The 24,249-nt window shown below is 43.5% G+C and overlaps 1 protein-coding gene and 1 long non-coding RNA gene across 2 annotated transcripts in view; one reads left to right on the forward strand and one right to left on the reverse strand.

Moving 5' to 3' along the window:
- LOC139049148 (uncharacterized) overlaps window positions 1-13,678 on the forward strand; it is a 121,964-nt gene extending 108,286 nt beyond the window's left edge. Inside the window, exon 3 of the long non-coding RNA XR_011508135.1 lies at window positions 13,492-13,678. This is a non-coding gene — a long non-coding RNA (uncharacterized lncRNA). The remainder of the gene's footprint in view (window positions 1-13,491) is intronic.
- The window catches only part of slo (calcium-activated potassium channel slo), a 204,307-nt gene that overhangs the window by 58,348 nt on the left and 121,710 nt on the right, over window positions 1-24,249 (reverse strand). The window contains 2 exon segments of the mRNA XM_070524382.1: window positions 4,044-4,155; window positions 7,653-7,749. Coding sequence (XP_070380483.1) covers window positions 4,044-4,155; window positions 7,653-7,749 — 209 coding nt within the window.

Raw genomic sequence — 24,249 nt, forward strand, 5'->3', positions numbered from 1 at the left:
TGGTTTGAAGTTTATTTTCATTACACACACACACATATACATGTATGTATATATATATATATATATATATATATATATATATATATATATATATATATATATATACACAGTGAAGTAGACGCGCGTATGAAGCGGTTTATTGACGTTTCGGCCGGGGTCCGGCCTTCATCAGAATACATTGCATGGTATCACTACAGTTAATATACATGCGCTTATCAACCAAATGAAGATACGTTAACATCAAAAACGAATAAAATGGGCGAACAAAATACATCCGAATCTTTCAAAGGATAGCTGACACGTGTATAGACCGATGGCGATTGCAAACATATAATCTAAGATACAAAGTATAAAAACATACCGAAATGAATTGTAAGAACCAATCGCCACGTGACAACAAAACGTCGATATGCGCTCAATATGTGCTATGTTATCAAGCAAACACAGACACAGAAAAAGGGGGAATAGCGACGTACTAGTAGAAGAAGGGACAAGTGACGGGCTACAAAGACAGGCAACTCAATTTTCCTACACATTCATTCATACCACACGCGACAGTATCAAACTTATAGATAAGGAAGGATTCGCGGGCTTCTCTGTCATAATTTGAGCGAAATCCAGATTCAAGCAACGTGACTTTCAGTTTATCAAATGAGTGGTCAGGAAGATGTACGTGTTTTGAGATGGGCAGGTTGGGCAACGTGTTAGCGTGGGATTTATGATTGTTAAAGCGGAATCTGAAAGGCCCTTCTGTTTGTCCGATGTACCGTTTTTTGCAGAGCGTACATTCAAGCATATATATTACGTTTTTTGTGTCACAATCGAAATCGCCTTTGATTTTTAAACAAAAGTTTGAAGACGTACTAGTAACCTGTTGCGATGTGGCCATGTAGGGACATACTTTACATCGCGGTTTTCGACAAGGATGGCATCCGATGGCATCAGGGCAGTCAGTCTTAGATGATGATGCTAGTATATCTCGAATATTTCTAGCTTTACGGTATACTGCTTTAGGCGGATCAGAGAATATGTTTTTGAGGCGTTCACTTTGCATTAGAATATTGTGGTGTTTCTTTAATACATGCGAAACATTTGAGACTGACGCAGTGTGGGTTAGGACAAGATTTGCCTGGGGTGAGGGAGTCGGTTTGTTCTTAATGCAAAGAAGCGTCCTTCGGTCATGCACGTCTGCGCGTTTTATTGCATCGTCAATTAATTGTGGTGGGTAATTTTGTTTGGCTAAAGCGTTTTTTAGGGTACCACAATTCTTTTGAAACTCTGATTGCTCAGAACAAATTCTTTTAAAACGTAAGGCTTGGCTATAAGGAATGCTGGTCTTGCAATGTTTAACGTGACTGCTATCGAAGTGTAAATATTGACATCTATCTGTCGGCTTTTTGTATAAGGCAGTAGATAGTTTATCATTTACCACTGAAACGCTGACGTCAAGGAAGTTAATATTAGATGCAGAATACGTGTGAGAAAATGATATAGATGGATGGGCATTGTTAAAGTCAGATATGAAAGAAAGCAGTTCCTGTTCCCCATGAGGCCAAATCAGAAAAATATCGTCAATGTAACGTTTGTAGTAAAAAGGTTTTAAGGTCCTCGTTAGCAAAAATTTATCTTCTAGCTGACCCATAAATATATTGGCGTAGTTCGGGCCAATTCGCGTACCCATAGACGTCCCACTAATTTGCACATAGTGTTGTCCTTCAAATTCGAAGTTATTTAGTTCCAAAATAAGGGCTAGTAAACTTGCCAATGTGTCGCTGTCGATGAGTTTCTCGGGTGATACACATTCGTAGCAATTGATGACTGCCATGATGCCATCAGAATGTGGAATGTTAGTATACAAAGATGCTACATCAAGTGTGACCAAAAGAGAACCTTGAGGAATAATGAGATCGATTATATCCGACAGGAAGTGGGTAGTGTCTCTTACATAAGAGGAAAACGTAGCTGGGATATTACTAATCAGGGAATCTACGTAACTGGACAAATTTTCTGTGACTGTACCTATACCAGAAATGATGGGACGACCTGGGTTGTTTATCTTATGTATCTTAGGTAAAAGGTAGAAACGACCAGCAACAGGACTTAGTGGAATTAGAGAATGAACCGCATTGTCAGGCACCTTTTTCTTCTTGACGAGATCTAGCACTGTGCTTTTGATCAGAGATTTATATTGCTCAGTGGGGTCATGATCAAGGCGTTTATAGAACGTCGCGTCTGCTAGCTGTCTGTGGGCCTCTGCAGCGTAATCGGACTTGTTCATTATGACAACGGCACCACCTTTGTCAGCAGGCTTAATGACGATGTCTTTGCGAGAGGAAAGGGTATCTAGTGCTTTCATTTCGCTGGCGGACAAATTACGGCGGAAGGGTGCTTGTTTTTGATACAATTGCAGAACGTCTCGTTGTACTGCTTTGATATACATGTCCAAAAATCTATCGCGCTGTGTGGGAGGGACCCAGTGCTTGCCAGAGGGTAACGCCTGTTTCGAATCGCTTGAATTTGAGCGGTCATGGAAGTATTCGCGCAAGCGTAAGTTACGGGCGAAATTATCCAAATCTTTCAGTAGTTGAAATTCATTATGTCCACCTGTTGCTGGACAAAAATTAAGACCACGACGTAGAACACTGCACTCCTCAGTTGTTAGCTGAACGTCCGAAATATTAACAATATTATTTAGCTCCTGATGGGCAAACCTACTAACAGAGGATGACGAAGAAGTGCCGGAGTGTACTTCTAGAGGTTTGGTTTGAACCTCTAGTTTGAAACACGTACATCTTCCTGACCACTCATTTGATAAACTGAAAGTCACGTTGCTTGAATCTGGATTTCGCTCAAATTATGACAGAGAAGCCCGCGAATCCTTCCTTATCTATAAGTTTGATACTGTCGCGTGTGGTATGAATGAATGTGTAGGAAAATTGAGTTGCCTGTCTTTGTAGCCCGTCACTTGTCCCTTCTTCTACTAGTACGTCGCTATTCCCCCTTTTTCTGTGTCTGTGTTTGCTTGATAACATAGCACATATTGAGCGCATATCGACGTTTTGTTGTCACGTGGCGATTGGTTCTTACAATTCATTTCGGTATGTTTTTATACTTTGTATCTTAGATTATATGTTTGCAATCGCCATCGCTCTATACACGTGTCAGCTATCCTTTGAAAGATTCGGATGTATTTTGTTCGCCCATTTTATTCGTTTTTGATGTTAACGTATCTTCATTTGGTTGATAAGCGCATGTATATTAACTGTAGTGACACCATGCAATGTATTCTGATGAAGGCCGGACCCCGGCCGAAACGTCAATAAACCGCTTCATACGCGCGTCTACTTCACTGTGAATATTTACCCGGACCCAGAACTGCTTTTTTTCTGGTATATATATATATATATATATATATATATATATATAGTAGGCAAAGAGGGTTTCTTCAGGCTACCTTTCAAACGTAAAGAACTTGAGTGGTGCTACAAGGTAAACAGAACAAGTATTTAATTTCGACAGTTTCGATCGGTGGACCGATCTTCGCCAGGGTTTACAAAAAAATTTTTTTGTAAACCCTGACGAAGATCGGTCCACCGATCTAAACTGTCGAAATTAAATAGTTGTTCTGTTTACCTTGTAGCACCACTCAAGTTCTTTATACATATATATATATAAATATATATATATATATATATATATATATATATATATATATATATATATATATATATATATATATATATATAAATATATATATATATATATATATATATATATATATACATATATATATATATATATATATATATATATATATATATATATATATATATATATATATATATATATATATATATATATATCTTTGCGCGTACACAAGAAGTACACTGTGTTGCATGCACGAATGATAGCGCCGTCGCCGTTAACGAAAACAAGTCAGTAAGGAATCGCTTCTCGTTTGAAGCATGCGACAACGTATGCCACGACACAAGATTCGTTATAGCTATGCATAGAACAAAATCTTAAAATAAGAAAGTACTTACCAATCCATGTACGGTCTAAGTAGATAGAAACAAAGGACGGCGGAATGGTGAAGTAATCAACAAATGAATATAGCTCCAACATGAACCACAACTTATCACTGGCCGCAATGAACTGTAAAGCGAGAAATAAAGCAAGAGTATTACCCGCATGTCGCCACAGTTTAAGGTTTGAACACGGAATAAAGCATATAGACCTGTATACTGACGACAGTCTTACCAACATTGAACGAATACAGAGAAAAGCCGCCAAATTCATTTACTCAGAGTACTCGTGGCATAATTCCCCTTCCTAACTAATGAAAAATAACGCTATCAAAGCCCTATACTTACACAGAAATCTCAGCTAAACCAATTTATACTCCTCCTACTGACTAAAAAGCTTGCTGTAGGCCCTAACGACCACCATTCATCCCTAGCAACTAGACTAACATGACATGTCAAGCCGCATTGCCTAACGCCGAACTTCGCAGGAACCGATATGTTTAAAAACTCCTTTTTTCCCTATAACTATAACCGAGTGGAACACACTAAAACATGTACCAACTATTCACATTGAGTAACCTGCTTGAAATTTTATGTATGTTTTCATTGTAGTGCCTATCCTTCTGCATAGTTGTACTTATTTTTTTCTTGCGTACCCTGCTTGGGCCCGTTGAGGGACTGCAGTATGTAATAACTAATAAATCAAAATAAATAAATTACACACTCGTGTCGCAGTTTCACCCACACGAAAATATAGAGCTCAAAACCGCAACTGTTGAGCGCGGCACAGAAGGACAGCCACAATGAGTATTTCGACTAAAATCTCTAAAACAGGCCTTCCCTTTTTCATAGAATGTCAGCTTCAGGTATCACCTACTGTAGCCTCTTTTATCCCCAATTAATGTAGTTCCTTAATTAGGGCAGTGACTGAAGTTATTTATTAGCGTTTAATTTATCACTCATTGACCGACGTGTCAAGTAAAAAGTCATTTGGTTCGTTTTGAGGATTCCGAACCATAATTTTCGCAGAACCGAGCTTTTTCTACACGTCTCACGAGCCTCCAATGTCAGTTTTGAAAACGGAAAGCAGGATATTCCTGGCACCTCTGTATGTGCATGTGCTTTGTTTGTACTGTGGACAACTGCAGGCGGCGCTGACTACCCCACCACAAAAATGATGAAAGGAAAATTCAAAGTCACATAATTATTTAGGTATAAGCATAATTATACCGACGACTAGAATTTGCAAGTACTGCCAGCGCACCGTCGCCGTGTGGCCGATATCATTAGCAAAAATCTTGAGTGCATAGTCATAAAAACAATATCAGGACAGCGCTGCACGCGGGTTAGTACATTTATGGAGGCATCAGAAATATATAAAAATTATTTAATCTTCTTATTGCATCTAAGTAGAACGTCATATTTCTGTGTGTACTCTTTCTCCTTTTATCCCCTTTCACCCTTTCCCCAGTACAGGGTAACCAGCCGGAACTCACATTGGCTAACCTCCCTGCCTTTCCTCCCCCTTTTGTCTCTCTCTCTTTATATTCATCCTGCTAGAATTATACATACCAGGTGGTTCTTTTAGAGTATACAGAATTTAAAATAACATAAATTAAATTTTACGGCAATAATAACGTGCCAAAACTACGGTATGAATATGAGGCAAGGCATAGTGGGGGACTCCGGATTAATTTTGACTACGTGGGGTCCTTTAAGGTGCCTGTAACACTAAGTAAACGAGCGTTTTTGCATTTCGCTCAGTTGAAATGCAACCGCTGCGACCTAGCTCGAACCCTCGACCTCGAACTCAGAAGCGCAACGCCATACAGTGGCGAGTATACATATATATATACCGGTATATTGGAAATCGGCTGCACGTGGCAGATATCAAAACTGTAATTCTTGAACTAGATCGCTCAAAGAGGCGGACATTGCTGGGACAACAAATTTAAATGCATAATTGACTAATTAACGAAAATTGACGAATTAAGTTTCTCAGTAATTATCTGCGGCAAATATTGCAATTTGCGATTGTAGCCGGTGAAATTTCAAGATATATCAACTTATAATGAATACTGAGGAAGGCGCCGGCTTTGGGGTAGCGTCGTTAAACTTGCGGTAAAAGTGAGATGTTGAACCCTTTATTTTTTTTTTAACAGCACGTCGCCTTATGCATTACAGCACAAAAATAACTGGAGCGCCAATGTACGTTGAGAATGGCTATCTTGAAATTGGTATCATCCTGAGAATTTGGTCCAAGTGGATAGGATTTGTAAACGGCAATATGTGCTGTAAAGTAAGTAGTTAACACTTGAATTAGTGAAACTTTGTTAACTATTCTATTATACGTTTCGATTTCTCCTGCAAGTTATGTTGATCTTTTGGGTAGCCGAGATCAAGGGCTAAAATTGTGCTGTCTGCTGCAAGCGATTTAGAAATATTCTGTATATACGTAAAAAAAAGGAGAGAGAGAGAGAGAGAGAGACCCGGTGTACTGCATTTGCATGAACATGTTAACGATGACATTTCTTCTGTTCTAATTGTGCTGTTGTGTTGCTGCTGATGCGTATGCAGAGGTGATCCAACGTATGGCTTGTTTCAGCGTACGCGAGCCAAGCATTTTGAGTGAGACACGCCGACGATTTTGCTTCCGCGTTCGCGAGTGTTGGGCTTGTGGTGTGGCACTCACGAGAGATTTGTATTTTGCGAACTCTAGCACTGATATCTCTGTACGATTCTTCCTTTCCGTTTTTAGCGTGTGTAGCGCTTTTGTACATGTGTCAGAGATAGTAGGATAGCCGTGTCGCATGCATGTGACAACGTAGCTCACCCGCACGCACACGTCACTCATCACTCTCTCTCTCTCTCTCTCTCTTACGCACACACGCATGTGCGCGCACGGGCACACACGCACATACAAAAGTTTCTCACTCAGACAATCGTTCAATGTTCACAGAGCTTTTTGTTACTTTGTGTGAACACCCTGTTGGGGCAACCTGTGTGTTCTCTTACGGGTTACGGCGATGGAGACGAAGTTGCACAATCGTGCTTGTTCACCCGCTGATTTTCAACGGCATGCGATGTACGTCTAAGCTGCTCTGCCAATTCAATAGGTCGTGTTGACTGCCCAAATAGTTTTCCAGCTCACCGGGGCGCTGAATCAGCTTTCCTCGAAGTTCCAGTTCCTTTTTTTTTTTTTTTCGTCTGTGACGTCTCATCCGCACAATATCACGGCGACAGATCGGAGCCGGCAGTCGTCGCACCGAGTATTGAACGCAAGCCCCGATTTTGGATTTGGCGCCTAGATGGCGCCACTATAACAACCGTCACCGTGAGGCGAGTTGCTCTTCAGATGGACCCGCCAGACCTAAATCTGTAATTAAAGCTATTCTGTTTCAGACACGCAGTCTTGTTCCGAGACTTGAAGGCTCTTTTAGTTACTCGACACTAATTGAACGTGGCTTTTGTAGGCCCACCTGCGAGCGTACAAAGAGTTTGTAATACGAGACCTGGAAGCCGTCCGCGGATGACATTAAATCACCTACATGTCGCTTTTTACATGTTCGGGTCATTGGTGAGTTATTTTAACCGAATATATGTGACAAATAGAATCTTTATACTCACACGTATAAAAAAATAGACCATGAAGAATATATTCAGAGCTAGATCTATTTGCTGCGTTGTGTTCGTCGACCAAGACTGGCATTTCTCAACTCCGTCTCTGAAATAGGAGCGTAGGCACTGTTAAAAACTCTAGTTCCCGGCAACACATACAGTCGCTGTTCTTGGAATCATCCCTCCCCGTTATTTGTTAAACTGCGTTGCACACAATACTGTTATTTAGCAGTGGTTCATCCTATCTTGCCCGAGGCACGCTCATGTATTGATCACACGCTTTGTATTTCAAGATAGCAGCATGTGACGCTGTCAAAATACAAACAAGACACAATATGATGTTAGACCCATGCTAATTGGTGGTAGTTTACATGTGCGCAAGGATTTTGTGCATGTGATTCATTTCTCGTCATTACATCGTAATCCGGTAGCCAGTAATCTTAATGTCATTAACTGACTGCATTATCCTAATCACGAACATTATTTCCAAACCACTTTAAAGAAGAAAGCAAGAGGCGCGCCAATATCGAGCAGCCATGATAAGAATTAAAACAATTATTTTTCCTTAGCTTTCAGCAGACCCAGCGAAGGCATAGCAACTGAATTGCCTATAAGATTCTTAGGGCACCGAAACGCCTTGAAACAGCGCCTCACGGCAAATACAGCTGAGACAGCGCGAAGTATTGAACGGTCGAAGGGTCGAAATTTCACGACACAATTTCGCAGAAGATCCAAGCTTCCGGTAGTGCGGTACAAAGACACGCCGCATTGTGCACTTCGTTAATGTTAGGCCTCTCTTAGGACCAGACTGAAAGCTTAACTCTTCCTCATTTGCACAAAAAAAAAGAAAGAAAAAGAAACTGGCATGAGCACAGTGATAGTGTAACTCTCAAAAAAAGAGAGAACCAAGCACTTTAATTTTTTTCGCTATCATTTTAAAACTTGGATCTTTGGAAGGGCACACACTCATTGCAAGGCACCTCGAGCCAGGATACGCCCCCGACACAGCAGATACGATTTCACAAGACTTGCACGAAACTTGCAGGATCGGCGAGCATGCACATGCATCCGCGCATGCGCACGCAGTGATGGAGCTTAGTAGCAGGCATTTATTTCTACATTCAGGAATGCACGCAGAGCAGGCCAGCTCGGGAAGCATGCACCAGTCCGAAAATGTGAAAGCAGCGAAGCTACGAACACACAGCACTTTCTTAGATGAAGTGAACAAAAAAAAAACGAAATGAAACCAAAGTACGGAACTTATGCAGTGCTACATAATAGTTACATCGCAAAGCGTTTGTAATTATCCCAGTTTCGAAATTTTGAGTTTTATTTACTTTTATGCATCTTACATCCCTTGAGTATCATCATATGGCACGAGTCACACAGTACACAAAACAATCAAATAAAAATGACTAGATATGTTTCGTTCAAGTTACCAGCTTGCTAGCACATAAGGGTCTCGTTTATACTTTCGTCTGTCCAAGTCCGAAAACTAAAGCAAACGGTAAAAAGCAAGCGATCTTCATTTATCATTACTTTTTTCAAAGATCGTGTATGTCGTAGTACACGCACGCGCACGACCGGCACTTCGGATTCGTAAATGAGCGCCATAATTCACTGCCCTGCACAAACCTACATCAACGGCTGACGCTCGAATTGCGACACACGCGCATGTGCACGACGTTGCTGCGCGGCCCGCGCAGCAAGCAAGCGCCAGAAACGGAAGGCACCATTCAACAAACATCACGGGACGATATTTAGCATTGGAGCATACGGATAAATCAGGCTCATCGGCTAACTTCTGACAATTCTGACGGCCTCGCATTCATTCCGCCTTTTTCTGGGCCGAAGTGAATGGCGCTCCGGGGAGCTACATCTCCTATGGCAGCGGCGCCATGTACACACAGCCGAGGGTTTTGATGCTGCCCGGGAGAGCCGTTCCACGCGCCAGTGCTTGTCAACTAGTCTGTAAATTTATTACCGTACCATGCTGCGTGAAACGCCCTGGTTGTTTCTCCTCGCGTACGATTTGCAGCGGCGGGACCCTTTTGCATGGGGCCTAGCTTAGGTCAGTCCCCGACCAACAGTGGTGTCTCAGTGTCTCGCAAGTTTCATTATTAGGGCCAATGACACGGCACCTTGTGCTTGATTGCACTACTGGCAATAGATGCGAAACAAAAACTCACATACGCCGAGCCTATCCGGTCAACCCCTAAATACTGTATTAGCTCTCCGATGACCGCTTGACTGGTTTAGCTCGTCATCCCTTACAGCTGGCGCTTTGAATTTGGTGTCAAGCACGTCACATATAAAGTTCATCGTTCACTGGCATGTGCTTTCGAGTTTCTAAATAAATAAAATCGTGTACTCGTCTGTCTGCTCATCACGTTGCCACTGAAACTTCCTTTAAGTACACTGTGTCAAATAGGGGCTGTGCAACTTCGTTCCTCTTTCTTCTTTTTTCTTTCTTTTTTGTGGAGTACAGCCACATTAAACCGTCAGTACCAACCAGCCCAAGTATATTAGTTCGTGGCAGTTTGGTTCTGCGTATTTTCTCGCGGCGTACGACGAGCCGCAAATTTGCTCCTTTTTCCTTCGAAGCACGACAATATTTTGATATATTAGTTGTAGAGACATATCGTAACCCGCATTCACGTCATTGCCTGGTTAGCTTAAGATGCTCTATAAGTGTAATTGGTTGGGACCCTCAAGATATCGCAGCGTGATTTAAAGCCAATGCACATGAAAAACACAGAACGCTCTCGCAGATTAGACAAACATACAATGCCATGGTTATAAATGTCGAAGTCACGCGGGATTGAACTATTATGCCGCAAAGTGTTAACCCATATTTTGCTTGGACTTTCTTATTTTGCTTTTTTAACTTTGCACGTACGCGCTGAATACGATGAATTGAGGACGCAGCGGCACATAGCCAACGCTGTCCGCGCAATCTTACAGCGTAAATTATGCCGACGCAATTCAAATTTGCTTCTAAAGAGACTTCAGTAATTATTGATGGGAAAACATCAAATGGCCCATTAGTTGAAAAGGCCGGCGTCTGTAGCAGCGAGACGGCACCTAAATTCCCGTTGGCTGTGACGCCGCGTCACGTGCGCGCCTCCACGGAGCAGAGAGGACGAAAGGGAACACCTGTTGCCACGCTGGCGCGCCAGGTGTTGCGTGATGGGAGAAGGCATCGCCACGACGCCACGTCACCCTCGCTCTCGGAGGCCTGTGTTATCCGCGATTCCCTTGTCCGCGCAAGCTCTCGCCTGCGTTCGAGATTCACCTCGGTAATCGCTATAAAGAAATCGCTGTATTTAAAAACAATGTATTCTAAAGGAAAAACGTTGACGGCAGTGTGTTTCGAGCCTAAGACCCCACGCTCAGAGGCCGAGTGTCTTACACACTGGGATAAACCAGCGCCTCCTAGATAGCAGGCCTGTGCACTCTGCTTTATGACATCGTTCAACTTGGACCGAAATTTCCATTGCCAACACCGGCGTACCAAAAGCGGTGACGTCCAAAACACTGCGGCTTACTCGGGAGCGTCCCGATTAGACTCTGTGGCAGTGGGGAAATTTAGCATGACGTCACGCATCGGAGGGCCCCGGCCTTGTGCTATCTAGGAGGCGTTGGCCAAGCGTCTCAGCGTGCTCGCATACCCGCGAGGTGTTCGTTACTCGAAAAACCGCCCTGCGGCGTTCAAGTGGATATTATTGCTTTCTCCAAGAAGTGCTTATGTGTCCTCGGATTTTTTCGGTAACTCCTATCTCAATGAACAACTGCATTACCTGAAACTTAACCACAAGCTTCAGTATTCGCGCTTTATACTAAAAAATCTCAACATTCGACGAACAACAACGCTATCTTCCTGTGCAACTTGTGGACGCCATTAAAAACACTTGGAAACCGCCGCGTCAGCGTTGTGTTGTAAAGGGACTTCGCCGCACTGAAGCTACTCTCCTATACCGAGTAAGAACGAGATGAGCCTACACTCCTGCATGGGTATTTAAGGTCAGCCGTGCTGCTTCTCCATCTTGCACTGAACGCAACGAAGTGGGCGATCTGGGGCACTTCATCTCGTTTTGCAAGCGCTTCTGTTCTAAAAGGGAGAGGCTTCTGGACTGCACGCGAAAAAGGTTTTCTCATGAATCTGCAGGACAGTTTGTTTTTCGACTGCGAATGGTGCGCAAGCAAGTATCGCGCATTTTACTGGCATTTATGGGAGAGGCTGAGCTGAGGGACTCGTGGTGACAAATATTTTTGACATGAACAGAGACACTTAGGCGGAGCAATTGCTGGCCTAGCCTGCCAGACTAACCCCACTTATAGCAACTTCGTTACCACCCACCACGGCCATGGAAAAGTCAACTACTGACGACGAGCAGTTCAAGGTCTATTTACGTCGTTCGTTTTTTAAATGTCTCTCTCGGTCTAAAGTGACCGATTTTGGCACTTTCAATGCGTGAAAGTTTGCCTTCGAATGACCGCGGAACAAAGAAGCCTGCATTTTCGTGGCGTCGTATTGTGCTTAAGTAGAGCGGCCTTCTCCTACGTCTAGTTTTGCATTCATATATATAGCGATGTATTATTTCTGACTACGCTCGCAGATATCAGGAATTAGCTATTATCCATTCAGGTTTGTTCGCTTTATAATTGGACAAATGTTCCGGATATATGTAACTTCACCATAAACAAGCACAAGAACAGAACAAACGCAAAAAAAAAAGCTTGGCTGAAATCATGGGTGAGAAAATGCTTCATATATGGTTTGCAGATTTTTCAAATAAATAGATCAAGTAAGTGTAAATAAATGAAGTGTACATTGCTTAATTAAATTATGTGTTTAACCTACACCTGGGGCCCTATAACGTAAAGCTATTCCAGTCTCCTGACGTAAAATTTACGTAGCCGCCGACGCAAGCATCGGGCGGTCACCCGCAGCGGTGTTTGAACAGACGAATGAAACGCTAGCTGTCCTCGTTTATAGGAGGATACTTTTGTTTGCTTTCAAAGTGAATAGCATTGCGTAATTTAGAGGTTATTTTTATTTTACTGACTGACCACAGGCGAGGAGCACACAGAGGTGGATTCGGTGTGGCCGGGTATGTGAAAGTAGACAACCGGATGGGCACTGCCCGCCTCGGCGAGTGGCCCGCTTCTCCTGGCTTTCGGTGTCTGGTAGAAAATAGCGGCGGCGTTCAACAGGAGGGTAAATATACCGCTTAAACGGATTATAGATAAGGAAAGTTGGTAAAGCGACATCATATACGTGCCGAAAGGGCTGGAAAACTTTATACTGCCACGCAATCTTTTTTTTTTATGATACGCAAATAAATCCGTTCTCCCCGGCAGCTCCGAGTAGCCAATGCCAAAGCGATCGGCGGGCAGCCATCTTTAATTTCGGAACGGGGCAGTCTCCGTCTATTCCGAAAAAAAAATCTGTTTTTTTCGACATATTAATGCATCTTTAATGCGTTTACATCACTTTGACCCTGTAAGATTTTGCAGTTTTGTGACGTTGCATGACAGGCAGGCGTAGTGGGCGCAGCCCGAAAGCTTTTCACCAATAGCGGAGGGCTAATGGTGAAAAAGGCGTAGGATCACAAGTAATTATTTATGAAAAAGCGTTATCCGCCCCATTGAGCGAAAATTTGTCTTAGTCGGCGTGACCAAAAAGATGGTGCCAAAAATGGCCGACGGCGCAAAGAGTGAAAACACGTAAAAACATGCTCAGATTGGCGTCAGATTTCTCATCCAGATTCCTGTAAACAAAGTAAATTAATAAGTTTGAAAAGAAAATTTGGTAAATTTCGTTCTGGGTTGGAATCGAACCCAGGCCCTCCCGGGGTACGAGACGAGCCCGACGCGACGTCGGCTGCACGGTTGTGGCTGACTAAAGGTGTGGCCTGGCGGGTGCGTCGCTGGACAGTAAGACGGCGCAGCCAATGGGAAGGAAGTGGCGCCCGAGGCGCTCGTGGCGTTCCGTGGTCTGCAAGCGGTGTAATGCTTTCGCATTCCCACACGTAAGCAGTATTCAGTGCTTCTGCCGAATTTTTTCTTTTGTTCGGCCTAATCATGTATAATCATCGCGTACACGTCATATCAGAATAGCAATATTCGCGGTTTTCTTGTCGTCGCATGACACACAAACGAAGAGGGGCGGCCCAAAAAATATTTGCCCTATCGTTGAGGGCTGACTGCAGAAATAGAATAGAAAAGTTTCGAATAGTTTTACGTTATAGCGCCCGTGTTTTTCCTTTCCACATACAGTTACGCCAATAGCTTAAGGTAGATGACGTTTGTAGTACGTATAAAAAATTTGTCACGGTTGTTTCACTGCTAAGGAAGCGAATGCCGGGTGAGAGAACGAACTACGAAAAGAGAAAAAGCTCAGGGAGTCTAACGATAATCGCATCCTTTTTCCTACCTTACGCTAGGTCAGACGAATGAGGAGAAAAGAAAACGACAGAGCATGAACGTGCGCACACGCACACGAGTGTTTACCACGTGCTTAAATGCGGTTGAAGAATCCAGTTGACTTAAGAAACCGCAGCATCACACTGGAAGATTTGTGCATGCATGACGACCGAGGCAAAGGTCCGTTTGCTCCGTGAACTATCCGTCTGCTGATCGGCTTAGTCTAGCATGGAAGAAAAGCACTTGGTCTTCCAAGGAACGACGCTCGCAGACGACATGGGTTGACAAGCGGCACGCGTTTAGGCACGTGTCGCCATTGATGCTTTTTTGGAGATTATGCATGCACCGGGGGGCAAGACTTTCCAAGAACATTCGACAGGGAAGATTCTCCAGACGTTTGATGGAATATGTGGCTTGCTGCGCTATTCTAATTCATTCAAACTAAAGCAAGAAAGGCGGATAAGAGAAACATAACAGTAATTTGCACCGAACGCGGAAATTACAATGGCAACTGGGTCCGTAGAAACGTTCCTCTATAGCAAAACTTGCCACCGTCTTCATGAAAAAAGTGCACCTATGTTTGTCAAATTTATGCTTAAACCGCTTGCCGGACTCATTGATTGTATTGTTAAGAGTGGTCCTAATATACTTTAGTTCAAGGCCATATCGAACAGCACACTTTTTTAGACGTGATGATAGCGCTAACATGGAATTCTTCATCAGAAGACGCAATTTTCTAGGTTTGGTCTAGATGAATGGGCAGGAGAGAAGTGGCCCACATTTATAAGCAGTAATGCCTTTTTGCCAATTTCCAAGGCAAGCGCTGTATGCTATTACAAGTGGTAGATTATTTGCACTTCCAAGTATTATGTGAATAGTAAAATTGTCCCTCAAGTTCTGCGTCACAATGGATGTAATGGAAAGCTAGCATTAGCGTATGAGAGTAACAGAGCAATTTCTCAGCTTACATGTCCAGTTTCCTCTCCAGGCAACCCTTGAGGCTAGGCAAAGATGAATTAACGTTTCTATTTGACTAAACAGCTTCAGACGCTACCATCAATGACTTTCCTAGAAGCAACTCGGTAACTTGAGTTCGAAGCAAGATTTCAATAAATCTCGCACTACATAAGCTATAGAAACCTATGCAGCTGTATAAAACTTCAGGCGCCGATTCAACAAAGCTTTTGATTCGTAAGTGCTATTTGCCATTAGCCGGCTGTCTTCTCTAATGATGGTCGACATCGCGATTGGCCGGCGTCTCTGCACTTACGAATCATTTTAGCGTAGGAAAATTTTTGTGAATGTGGCCATGGGGTCGAATTCACGAAGTTTTTCGTTCGTAAGTGCGCTGTACCATTTGGCAGTGGCGTTCTTTAATAAAATGGCCAGCATCAGGATTGACTTGAATTTGCTCTTATTAACAGTTATAAGGTAAGATGAATGCGCGTCCAGATGCAATAATAAGAAAGCGACAAAAATGCACTGAAATCTTCTTGGCTGTGCATTTTGCTCAACCTGATGTTCTTGTTGTTCTTAAAAGGAACAGTTAGCGTGCTATGTGCTTGTTGTTGTAGAACAGAGGAGCTACGACAGGCTATCGACTTCATAAAATGCGCTGAGAACTTGGGGCCGAATTCCCAAAGCTTTTCGTCCTTAAGTGCTCTTTGCTGTTAGTCGGCCACCTTTGCTAACAATATGTATAGCAACAGGATTGGCTGGAATTTTCTCTGACGAACAATCGAAGTGCAAAATGTTTTGTGAATACGGGGCCTTAATTAGAGCCACTGCCTGATACTTGACACTGCCAATATGGGACACTTTTATACAGAATCGGTCACGCTATCGGTATGCAGTATTATTGCGGTCATAAAGAGTAATATGCCCACCACGTTATTTTAACCTGTCCATTCCAAGAGTCTAGAAGATGGAGGCGAAGGATATTTTAATGGCACTCTAACACCAGCCATTTAGTCCTGCAAGAATACTAGGCCCATGATCAACGTATATGCATATTATGAATAAGAGCGCTTAATATAAAAGCTCCTTAGAAACTAGCAGAATCATTCGGTATTACAAATATTACCGTGTTTCGCTAACATATTTATTAGAATTGTTAAGTTACGGAGAGTTTTACTGCCACTAAGATTCGATCGCTTCTTTACTACTTTACTTTCGTCAATCTTTGTCTCTGTGCGGGCTGTTTTCTAAATTAATTTCTGTAATTGATATGCGTGTAGTATCTGTAGTGATGCGCTTTTATGCTTCACTGTGTGCGAGGTTCTTTTGCAGTTCGCTTTTCTTTCATTTCTTTTCTTATTCTTTATTTCTCACTTCTTTCTTTTGTTCTTCTCGTTTTTAATAAAACCATTTCATCTTTCTCTCATGTACTCATATAGACTTACATTTACTAAATTAACTGAAGTTCTGGGAACCATGATCTGATTATGAGGCAAAGCGCAGTGGGAGACTCCGGATTAATTTTGACCACCTGGGGATTTTAAATGTGCCCTAAATGTACTGACTGTAGAGATGTGATGGTAAACCTAATCTGTGATTGAATTTTCATGCACAACAAGCTATAGAGGGCTCATGTGTGACGTTCTATTCCTTCGATCCTTTTCGCCTTTCTGCCTTTGCTGTATTTAGATATTGTGTGTTGGTCTTTTCTTCACAATCCTTATTTGTTTGGGTCTATTGATGATGTTTGCAGAATATCCGTATCTTCAGTGACCTATTTTCTTGGACTTGCATCAGTTAATCAACAACTAATAATGCTTGAACGCGTCGAACACGTCAGCCTAAGTTCTTTTTGAGTAAGGCGTCGCCCGAGAAGTGCTTTCTATTGCGAGGTAATAAGGATTGCCGTTAATACTTTAGGTGAATATTCTGGATACAAGACATTATTATATGCACGAATCCTTAAGTAGACAATGCTAATGCAGCTACGTCGAAATGGTAGAGTGTCGCATGCAATAAAAATTCACTATTATAGGTACAATGATAGCATTGTATAGTAACGAAGTCGCATCACACCTTACTTAACAGGGGTCAAATTACGGGATCCCAGATAATAAAGAAAAAAAGATTGCCAGCCCTCTTATCGTAATACATTTTGTACGCACGATACGTAATGTCAACAAGATTATGCTCTTCTAATTGCCCTTGTTTTATCGCTAAGTATTGTGTAAGATTTGATATTTGCATTCTTTACAGTCGTTGTTGATTGTATTTTATTTACTCATATGTTTTCACTGCTTTCGTATACTATGAACACTGTTCTGTGTTTGAGATTCTTGTTTTATTCAGTTAAATATGCCAATAACAGGCTGGTATCCTCTCCCCTACTTGCACAATGTTCTAACTGCAGGAACCCATGATCTATACGTGTAAAAAGATGACGAAAGAGGGTTTACGGCTAATGATGAACATGGACGTGGAGGCGTCATAATGCACAATTCAGTGTGCACGCGGCAAAACATTGATAACCACAACACATAAGCATGCGTTTAGGTGATCGCGCATAGCAGTCATGAAACATTGAAACAAGTCTCGATGGGGCATATTTCTGAGTCCATTCACACAGCTCTTTAGAGCCTTTGCCTGCACTCTGCACACTCAAAAGAAGGGGAATATTGAAGGTGTAGGTAACGGAAAAGATAACTAAAAAGCCAGAATATCAAGATAATTGTTTATATAGGGCACACTTTCATGGAGAAAAGTTAGAGCTACGTTATTCGAAGCCGGAAATTGAAGAAGGAAATCCTCGGCGAATGTTTTGCGTCTCCTTATTCGATTGCCAGCCGAATAATACAGATAAGGAGCGCCACAGACTCTCTGTGAGATTTATCCGCTACAATAAGCTTTTCCGCGGTACCTTTGGACAACCTGCCCACATTCTGGAGGACGACGGCTTCAGACGCAGGTAGACAAGATTATAATTTGCATAGATGAGTTAGAACACTATAATTACTATAAATTCTCTATTTAGCTAGTGCTACAAGGACAATAAGTGTGACGAAATTGACTGACTACTGGAATGCTGTAAGCGAAAGCCAATCGGGCTCTAGTTCATCGTTCATCGTCATCGTTCATCGTCATTGGTCGCAGTGTTAAGAATCTACATTCTCTCTACTCTACTTCCCATCCCTTCTTGAACCCTCTATCCCGCTCTCCCACTACTTGTCAGTTTCGGTCGACCTTCGCCTGGAGTGCTTTTAGAGCGTTGTAATCCCTACTGTTCGTCACTAGGTAACTTTTGTGCGCAGTACGTTTAGTGCGATAGTATTCCTTTTTTTTTTGCGTTTCCTTTATGGGAGTACCGTGGATGAGCAGTTGCTGGCATTAGTGTGCAACAAGAACCCTCACCTAAAGCTAAGGAGACCGCAAGGATGTAAGGTGATAACACTAAGTAACATGCTCTGTGCTGTGATACCCCCCTACATCTCTACACCCCACACGGGCGTTTTGACACGAGAGCCCATCTCAGCGGCCTGCTTCAAAACTTCAAGACTGCGCTGCGTACCGTGCTTAATACAAATGACACTGCGGCGGCGCGACAGTGGCTATGTTGTATACACGGTGCAGGGACACGTGCGGAGGGAGGGCGGCCCGCTCCGGAGCGTGCTCCGTGCAACGGCAAGCAGCGCGGGACGCCGCTGTGCGTCATAGCCTCACAGCTCCTGTGAGGCAGGCCGTACTTACTGCGTGTCACTGTGAGACATGTTTTTGGTGACGGAAAAGACAGATATTCACCAGCAAGTCCTGCTTACGTCTATAGCGCACTTATTAGACATCGCAAAAGCAAGAAATCAAGCAGCTACTGATTGTCAAGTTAATGCGGGCACCCGTGTTACAGTGGCTTAAACAGCACCAGCTGAGTGCTAAGGAAGGACAACCATTAAAAAAACTCGTAGGTGCTTACAAATTTATTTCTTACACAGCTCTTACAAACCAAGATGTTTCGAAATGGGACTCGTGAATTTAAATGCTCTCTGCCTGGGCACCGACCGGGAATTCAAGCTCTGGGCTGCGTAGGTCTCAAAAGCAAGCGCCGAGTGCAGCCATCGACCCCTGCCTGCACGCATAGGCCCTAAGTAATTGCGGCGTTTTCCTAGCTTCTGTGTTCCAAAGTCTTTTGTGAGCAGCGATTCTTTACAGTAACCGTGAATTATGCAGCGATCGTCCTGCATGGGAAGCTAAGAAAGGACCACTCAGCTTCGGTCAACGCCCGAAAATTTGAAAACGTTCACGAGCTCGCCACGAATTTCGGAGGGCATCCTCATACTAGATTATAAATTTCGCTGCGCTGTCTGACCTGCGAAACTGTCTTGTGACGGCAACAGTCTTGACACTCTTAACTTCCGCACAAAGCGAGGATGGATGTCGACAACAGGGCTTGTCGCCTGAATTTACTATTTGTAACTATTCACCACAAGAAAATTTCGCTGAAGACTACCTGAGCAATGCAGCTCTAATAAATCCTTTCATTAATGGGAAATTGGGACAACATTAGCGTAATCTATGATCTTTGAGCCCACTTCTGTACTGATTTTTCGTGCACAATTGCGGCTTCAGCTACGTTGATCCTCCTGATCTGAAGCGTGTAGTTCCATGTAGCCCGCAGTTTAAAATTGCTCTCCGAAGACACGGGCTTAGTTATCCGATGTTTAGACTGGCTGCCCCTGCGCTCTTTCTCGCGACTGATATCTTGGGCCGCGTAATGCACACTCATTAGTACACTGCCTGCCTTCGATCCAAAGGCACAGAGATTGAGAAGCGCAAACCCCTTTCTCTAAAACTTCGGACTGCCGGGAAACAAATGAGATGGTGCGGGGAATAGGCTGCAACTTTTGAAAGAGCTGGTCAAAAAAAATTTTTTTATAGGAGGTGATTTAGGCCGCGCCATATTTAAAGAAGTACAGACGTCAAATTTTCGGCTGTAAACTTGTTCGTGCTTGGAATGATAGAAAGTTCACGAGTCACTAATACAGCTCCAGAACGTGGTCCACTTTTTTATTTATTAGTGTGAATGTTTTTATGTTAGCATGTTTCGGTTTTCGGGCACCAGATAACATACATGCACCGAAGTCAAATGTGTTTAAGTGCGTCCATGGAAAACAGCGACATGAAAGGAAACAATCAATCGCGGGTTGTCCGAAACTTGTTGACATTTTGACATTCCCTGTGCGTCATATTAGCCAATTTATTGCGCCTCGTTAAAGTTTCTTGAACCGTTTTGTAACAGCCTGCGCCTCTTGAATGCCATATACGTTCGACAATTTATGGGAAAGAAACTTCTAAAGCTACGAAATTATTTACTGGTGATTTACGGATTCTGCACCTTGACTCGAATTCATTAACGGTGCAAGAGCATTGTTGGAGGAAAGTAAGCGCAGTCGAAATTTCAGCGTCTGTACTCCTTGAATTTCGCCCATCAGCTAGCAAAAATAAAGAAAGAAGAAGTAAAAAAAATCAGGGCTGCGGACTAGGAGGCACGTAGTGAGCTCTCCTCTCGTTTTTCGTACACAGAATATGCAAATTTGTAAGTGTGCAAATTCCTCTTTTTTTCGACATTGTAATGTCGTTCTGCCTTCCTGTACATATCGTCATATTCGACATATTCGTCAGCGCTGAATAGCTTCCAGGCTGTATAGACCTCTGTTAGCTTCAGCCCAAAATTGTAACAGCGAAAGACTAACAAGCTTCGTGCACTGGCCAGTTGCTGACTTAACCTACACAAATGTTGCTGCACCAGCTGACTTGTAAGCAATAGCACTGAACGCGTGGAGATGAGAGTAAAGCCTGTAAGGGACAAAGCTATAGTCTGCCATGATCTTTCACGTGTAGTTCTTCCCACGTTTGTATTGTAAATGTTTTCATTCATTTTTATAAAACCGTTGTCGCTGATGGACACAGTTTCAACGTGTCAGCACATTGGTAACTTTCATTCACTGGCATTTCAATACAGCGCTGGCCGGTGCACAGCAAAACACAACATAAGACGACAACTGACATTGGAATAGTACGAAGTGGCATACTTACTGGTATCTTTGTTGTTTTTCATTACTGATTGTGCCGCAAGGAAAAGGAATGCGAATAAAGAAAAGGAACAGTTTTTAGCGAACACATATGTAAAAAACGTTTTTGCTTTCTTCTGCGCTTGCGAAGACGTGGCCACAACGCGGGCATATGGCAAATCGTAAGACGAAACCTACATGGACTGGCCATTCAGCGCGAAATATGGCCTGCATGCCAAAACCATGTCTACTATATCACAGTCTCATACGAGTGGCACTGAAGTACTCGTCTCAGCGTTCCCGCCTGTTGTATAGTTAAACAGGCAAAGGTCCCGATGCGTTCTCGGTTGTAAAGCATGCTCGATTTACTCCTCGAATGCACGTTTTGTGCGTTACGGATAGCAGAGTTACCGAATAGATATGCGCGCATATATCGAAAGGTATGCTTCAATGCACTCGTTTCATGTTTCGTTAACCTCAACGTTTTCTCGCATCGCACTGGATGGTTGGACTGCCATGAAAAAGTATCCGTTCCAATTTCATCCTTGAATTTAAAAAAGTTACGTACAAATTTTCTAAAACTCCGTAGTTGAGCTTATACAGCTAATGATTTATCGCGGCCTGTCTCTGTCTCTCTTTCCTGCTTGGACGAAATTGTCATTAGTCATTTCGCATTCAGAGAGATGCTTCGGCTCTCTTTCGGCGTGCGTATTAGACACTAAATTTACAAAGTAAGTTCTCACATATATACACGCCTGCGTTACGTTTTGCACCGTGGTATTTTTATTCGGTGCAACGCGTGTAATTTTACTTGACCTCAATCGAATCGCGCCAGCTTCAGCAGCACAGCAGTAATGGCTCTGCGTCCTGAATCTGCACCCTTCGCCTGCTATATTTACCGCCACGCGAGGATTTCCACGGCCATCCTGGAGGCCTCAGCGTACGTCACATCCGGACGTACGGAGGCTTACTAGCGGTAAGGGGTTTTTGCGGCACGAGTCTCCACGACTAGATAGAAGCGCTCAATGGTCCAGCTGAAAAACATTCCAGTGTTGACTCGTTTCTTTCGTTCTTTCTTTTTTTCTTTTTCGGAACCTCCGTAATGTACGCGTAAGCCAGCCGTCTAAGCGACGTTGGTGGCATGTCGGCCTGGCGGTGACTATGGCGTGCACGGAAACCTTTCGTGCTTCGTCGTTTACCTTCGGGGACAAGTCATGGGGGCGACAAAAATGGCGCAGCAGTAGTCGGACACTCCGTCACCTAGGCTACGGTGATTCTATTGCGAGCCTTTCATTAGCACCTATCGAGCAGCTGCGGGTTGTTAGCGCGACACGCGAAGCTTTGTAGGTGTTCTTCGCTACTCATCGCTGCGGATAATAACGTTGAAGAACTCGGGGATAATAATGACGGTGCGGCTTAAGCCTGGGATTTCACAACAAATGTCACGCAGAATGACGCATAACATACGCAGACTCACCCCTTTGTTGGCAAAGTAATTACGAGGTTGGTGTGAAAGTAATCGTGAAAGTAGGTTACACTGCTTTGAGTGCAACGAAAAGTGGCCTTGGGCGTGGGAACCCGTGGGGCAGGTATCCATAAGTCACCATCGCGAGACCGACGTATCGCGAGACACCTACGGTGGGGCGCCAACGGACCGTGTACATTACGCCCGTGACTCGTAATAAACACAGAGACAAAAAAAAAAGAGAAGAGTTTCAGTGCTGCAATAAAGGTCTCAAAAATAAAGTAACGGCAGAGAGACGCCTAACAACGATGATTGGGGGGAAAAAAAGAGGAAAAGGAAAGCGCGCATGATGAATTACGTGCGCACACCTTCAGCTACACTGGTAACAGGTGGCGCAAACATTGCCCTTTTTAAATATGCGCACACGGCTGGAACTCAAGTGAGAATTTAAGCCTCCGGGGCACGCAACAGTGAATTGCGCTTTTACATACGTTAATCAATAGCACTAGGTTTTGATGCCCAACGCGGTACGCTATTACGTCAATTAAGGCGGCAAGGAACACGGCGCAGCAGCTGAGCACGCGAGGCGCCTTGCAGCTAAACTATACTGCCCTGTTTTCGCTCTCGAAGCACCGTGAATGTTCGTCGGTCGCGGCGCCGCGCAATGGCCGACTGCTTTGCCGGGACAAACAAAGGAACGCCGGAAGTAAACGCCATAAAAGGTGCGCCAGTATAACGTTATAGCGTGCTGGTCACCTTTCTAACAATACCATTATCGGTCCAGCCAGCGCCAAGTCGCGCGCACGCTAGCTTTACCTCTACTAGCGCAGGTGCTATCAGGAGCGGTAACAGCGCCGGCATAAAGCAGCAATGCAACGACAAAGCGAAATGAAGTGCGATGTAGTATTCGTTGCTCTAGTCCAACATTGTACGCAGGCGAAACAAATTTTAAATATGGCGATCTGTAACGCCCCACGAGGCTAAACAGTTTTGTCTCGATACTTAATTGGAAGATTCGCAACTCCACGCGCTCTGCGAGCTGCAGCGCCTGGTTTAGTCGTGAAAATGCGCCACAACATTCTCGACGTTCTTTGTAGGGACGGAACAGAAGCTCAAACGACGACAACACTAACTGCGGCTGGCCTGTGCACTAATCGAGGCTGACGAAAGTGGGCCGCGAGCTTTAGCTGGCGCTCAGCGCATGCCGCTGGTTGGCTTAAGACGCAACCGCAGCGCTCAAGCACTATTGAATCCCCCGCAACTGTGATTTTTCGCCGATGTAAATGCTGCTCACGAATTTCGGAGGTCTTTGTAAGTTATTTTCTCATGCTTACTTTAGTGCCAAGATGTTACATAAATCTTATTTGCTAAAATTGCCCTTCTTTCTCTTGCATGACTTATATCTGGCAATTTCGCGTTAAGGACTTGGTGTCAACTTACTGTTGGATCATGTCGTGAGGACCGCTGAGACAGCAAGGGGGTGAGTGCAGAAGAGACAGGAAAGAAAGCCACACAATTAAATATTTGTCTGCCTAGTATCTGGGAGTCTGCTTCAGGAGAACAAGCTGGGTATCTTCCGTAGTTGAAAAGTTTCCCTATGGTTATTACACATTACAGGTGGCATACTAGAATGACAAATAACTGGTTTTAAGAGTACTATACTTAACGTCAAACATAGTCTGCAGTTTTGTACAAA

Source organism: Dermacentor albipictus, chromosome 1 (genome assembly GCF_038994185.2).
Source record: "Dermacentor albipictus isolate Rhodes 1998 colony chromosome 1, USDA_Dalb.pri_finalv2, whole genome shotgun sequence".
NCBI classification, from domain to species: domain Eukaryota; kingdom Metazoa; phylum Arthropoda; class Arachnida; order Ixodida; family Ixodidae; genus Dermacentor; species Dermacentor albipictus.